This window comes from Opisthorchis viverrini (assembly GCF_000715545.1).
Source record: "Opisthorchis viverrini unplaced genomic scaffold opera_v5_48, whole genome shotgun sequence".
NCBI classification, from domain to species: Eukaryota; Metazoa; Platyhelminthes; class Trematoda; order Opisthorchiida; family Opisthorchiidae; genus Opisthorchis; species Opisthorchis viverrini.
Genome location: NW_008751704.1, coordinates 289174 through 293770, shown reverse-complemented (window position 1 = coordinate 293770; position 4597 = coordinate 289174). Strand labels below are relative to the sequence as shown.

Genomic DNA, 4597 nt, shown 5'->3' with positions numbered 1-4597 from the left:
ACTGTTGACACATATTCTCCAGGTGACCTCGTTTTTGATTTCACGGTTTATACTGAAGAACAAGGTCTAGCAATAGGATCTCCAATACCCCCGGTTTTGACAAATATATTTATGGAGGAAGTTGAATAGAATGCTCTAGGCGGATTTTCAGACCCACCCAAGGTATTCTAACGTTATGTGAATGACACTTTCGTTGTGATGAAGAGACAAAGTTAGTGAGTCTTACAACCATCTGAATGAGCTGAGTCCACACATCAAATTTAGTATGGAGATAGAGTGAATCTCGGGTGCACTGGCATTTTTAGACTGCATGACACATAAGGTCCGGGGAAAACTAAAGACCACAGTATACGAGAAGTCAACTGACACTTGGGTATTTTTGAACTACTCGTCTGCCCATCCGAAATCGGTATTCGCTAATATTGCCTCACCAATGTTGAGGCGTGTGTACAGAAGTTGATCGGACAGCGGCCTAAATTGAAGTAAAGAACAAACTTCGGGATAGTGGATATCCCGCTAAATTGATTAGGCGTCAATTACGAAGGGTCTGGTACCAGTGGCGAAACCCAAAAGAGAATGGCTTGGGACAGCTTTTAGTCCATATAAACCAGGGATATCGGAGATCATTCGAAGGATTCTAGACACGGTCAAAGTAAGAGTAGCTTTCCAGAGGGGAAACACTGTGCGCTCTGTACTAGTGCAATTAAAGGATTGCCTCCAGGCAAACAGAACTAGGGACTATGTCTACAAAATCAAGTGTAAAGACTGCATTAAGGTCTATATAGGACTGACGGTCAGGGAACTTCACAACAGAATCGGAGAGCATAAGAGGAAAATAAACAGACCGCCAAGAAACTCAGATGAATATCGACCGTTACTGAAAGACTCGGCAATCGCAGAACATGCATTGGACACGGGACACAACAGATTCAGAAAATGTTGAGGTTTTGAGGTGAGCACCACGGTCCACGTCACAGAGACTAATAATCGAGGCAGTAAAAATCACCAAGCATCCAAGTGTTGACGTAATGGAAAGCGTGGAACTGACAAAGGTGTGGAGAACGGTCTTGGGTCAGTCGAACTAATACGGGTTGGTGTGCGATTAGCAGGAGTAGTCTTCATCTGGATTCCACTTAGCCCACCTACCCCCTCCGGAACTAAGTTGCCGCAACACACACAAGCCCAAGAAGACCAAGAAGAATTTACCAGTGGCATCCGCGGTGAATCATCAATTGAAGCACCCTGAAGTGGAAGATTAGGGACAATCGACGATTGGAACTAATTTGAAACTCCTACAATCCATCAATTCAAGATTTTGGCAACCATACTTACAGACAAGAGCCGCTAATTGACACTCAAAACTGATCTAGTGTGATAATCTGAAGAGGACTTACGGATTGGTTTCCCGTCTGCCTTATAACCTGGCCAATTTGGTGACCTGCTAACTTGGCCTGATGAAACTTTTGTGTCAAAAGCGAAATCTTGCCTAAATAAAAATCCACCGAATGTTTACCAAGCCCTTCTGAAACGATGACTTCTCAGTCGGTACCAAACCTTTTCAAACTGACAGAAATTATTAGTGCTTTTTCACCAACACCCAACGTCACCGAAAAAGCGAACACACCCGAAACAAAAGACAAGAGGCAGGAGCGCACACAAGGATTTACTTCGAATATTGATTTACACGATTTTGGTGCAAGGGACGACAAATCACCCCACCAGATATTGAGGTTAGCTCTTCTTTGAATCCAGGACTTTGGAATGAGAGGTCAAATCAGTACTTCAACCGCCGATCTCAAAATGCGTAGATAAGGAGACTAAATTTCGCGTGCGACCAGCCGGTTCATAATGAGGAAACGCAGAATAGAACGAGTGGCAGACTGGATGTTTCCAGAGTCTTTTTTATGGCGAGCCAAACCCCGTAGGATTTGGACCAGAGAAAGGATAGCCCTGACATTCAAAACGCTACAACTCGCTCTGTTCAGGTACGATACTGCGATTATTACGGATCAGTAGTGAGTGGTCATGTTCTCAAAGTAGGAATGATGAAGAGCTTGGTCTGCGGAAATGCGGTCCGTAGGGTTGCAAACAACCAGCTGCTGTATGACGAGAATGAAAAGAAGGAAACCATTTTCTGAGGGTAGGTTATTTTAGGGCAGGAAGGAATAAAAAGAACAGCACGGTCGTACGATGTGCCGAACGATCGGACATACAGCAATGCTGATTAGATTTACTACAAAGGAGAAAACCGATTAACTACTTCCCTCTTGCATGTGCACCAATAATCTCCGCAGGACTGAAAGTCTGTCCGAACGAGAGCAACATGAATGCAGGATCACGGTGGCAGATGTCGGCCAACCACACTCCAGCGCTTAATATGAAAAAATTCGGTTCAACCTATGCGAGGTTATCAGGGTGGCTGGCACCAGAAGGATTGGCACGAAGCCGTGGCCAAATGACAGTTAAATCTCCTTGGTTCAAACAGGCGACGAGAAATACAAGATGAATATTGAGTGGCAATCGAAAACACCGAAAGTGTTCTACAGCGAGAAGGCTCAAGTGATCAGAGCGCGAATTTACTGACCGGAAGGTCCATGATTCGAACCCGACCTCCGCCTCTCGACTTCCCCAGATTAGGCTTGGGTAACTTGGCAGTATTCCAGCCCTCGTGCTTCCTTTGGGTGGCATGGCAGCTAGACACTGAAAGGATATTATAGCTGAACGATTATTTTTATTAACGACGATAAATCACTTTCACAAAGAGGAAGGACAGTGTAGTGGTCTCTGTGAAAGTGACGCTCTCTCCACTACACAAGGTTGAGATGTGACGGCGACCAATCCAGAGAGATAGTCACTGTGGAGGATTATGGTGAATTTACGAAAATAGAAATGTCGCTTATTTTGTCTTGAACATGCTAGCTAATGGCTTATGTCCAGCTTAAAGACTCAAATATGTAGGAAGAAACATGCTGCAAGCATGAATGGGTTGAAAATTACTTGCAAAAGATCGATTCCGCGAGAGGACAGCTTGGGAACCACTTGGTGCCAGTTCATGGCTGGCGGGTATATCACAGTAAAAGGCTAAAAGAAAGAGAGAGGTGGTTTTAGCAGCAGTTTTGGCTAACTTGAATTCTGTGAGAAAAAGGATGAACAGATATGTAAATGCTGCAATACGTCTCAGCGTTATCAATAACTACTTTATTCTTAGTACTGATGTGATCATGCCAGGTGAAACTGATGGAATACGGTGTATTCGTGTTCGCAATCTAGTGCGCAGAAACTGTAGACCCAATGCTATCATAAGGAGCCTACAGACTGCCACAACGGTAGTTAACTAAGAGTGACTGCTAAATCGTTACCACCACAGTTTAATTCACGAGTCGTGTTCTCCTCCGATGTAATAAAAGCAAGAGGCTGTGAATCACAGCTCGCCTTGCAAAGCATACTACCTAACACCTACCCGACCTACCTCATAATCCGGTAATTCGGTTACAGTGGGCCAGGTGACTTCGGTTGGTGTACCCAGGAGTCTGAAAAGATAGAAGCAAACATTCTGGATAGTCTCCATTTGTTGATTTTCTTGTTTCGCATCACAGTATCATGAAATTCATCTGGATGAATGACGGTACGCTCAGTTTCATAGCAAAATATATAGACCAACATACCTAATGAAACCATCAAGTCTCAGTGGAATAGAGTCAACTGCTTAATTCTAATGTGCTAACTACGCGTAAATGTGTATAATGGGATACTAAGCGTGCAATCTCACCCGCTGTGGGTAAACTATCGAAAAGAAAGTATTTTTCACAAAAAAGGGCAAAACCACACTGCAGAGAGTAAGATGTGGGAGTCTTAGGAAAGCTCGAATTAAAATAATAATATTATTAATAATAAAAATTTTTTAAAATAAAAAAAATAATAGACAAATAAAAAAAGATAACAATCTAAGGGTGAAGCAAGCGAATGGCCTACTTGAAAATTCGTTGCAACTGGTCCTCCACATCGAATCCAGGAAACAGAGGGCGTCCCGCATTAGACATTTCGGCAAAAATGCACCCAGCAGACCACACATCGATTGAAGTTGTATAGAGCTTGGCACCGAGTAGTACATCTGGTGGTCTATACCACAAAGTAACCACCTGAATTAATGGAAAATAGACAGACTGTTGAACTAGTCTGTTTGCATGGCACCTCGCCGAACCATAGTTGCGTGCATAAATGTATCCGTTCCTTCTGAATTTCATACGTGACACTCTCCCTTCTGAACTATCGTTCAGTTGTAGCACCTTTACGGTGTCTAACTCCCACGCCACCCAAAGGAAGCACGAGGGCTGGGATAGTCCCAAGTTGCGCAATTTTATACTGGCAGTCGAGAGGCAGTCGGGTTCGAACCACGAACCGTCCGGTCAGTAAATCCACGCTCTAATCACTTTTGCCATCTCTTCTGAACTAGGCACATAAACATATAGACGACGAAGAGCAAAATTATCAGCATAACTTCTGTGGATTGCAATGCAGTATCATATGTGATATCTCACTCCCACAATGACCACCTCAATCCTGTCCCATGTGATTGGGCTTTGAATTGATATACTGC

The 4597-nt window shown here is 43.7% G+C and overlaps 1 protein-coding gene across 1 annotated transcript in view; it reads right to left on the bottom strand.

Annotated features, from left to right (window-relative positions):
- Positions 1-1649: 1649 nt before the first annotated feature.
- The window catches only part of T265_03369 (hypothetical protein), a gene marked incomplete at both ends in the record, with an annotated part of 12559 nt that continues 9611 nt past the window's right edge, over positions 1650-4597 (bottom strand). Inside the window, 4 exons of the mRNA XM_009167838.1 lie at positions 1650-2099; positions 2998-3081; positions 3470-3530; positions 3973-4362. Coding sequence (XP_009166102.1) covers positions 2010-2099; positions 2998-3081; positions 3470-3530; positions 3973-4362 — 625 coding nt within the window. The remainder of the gene's footprint in view (positions 2100-2997; positions 3082-3469; positions 3531-3972; positions 4363-4597) is intronic.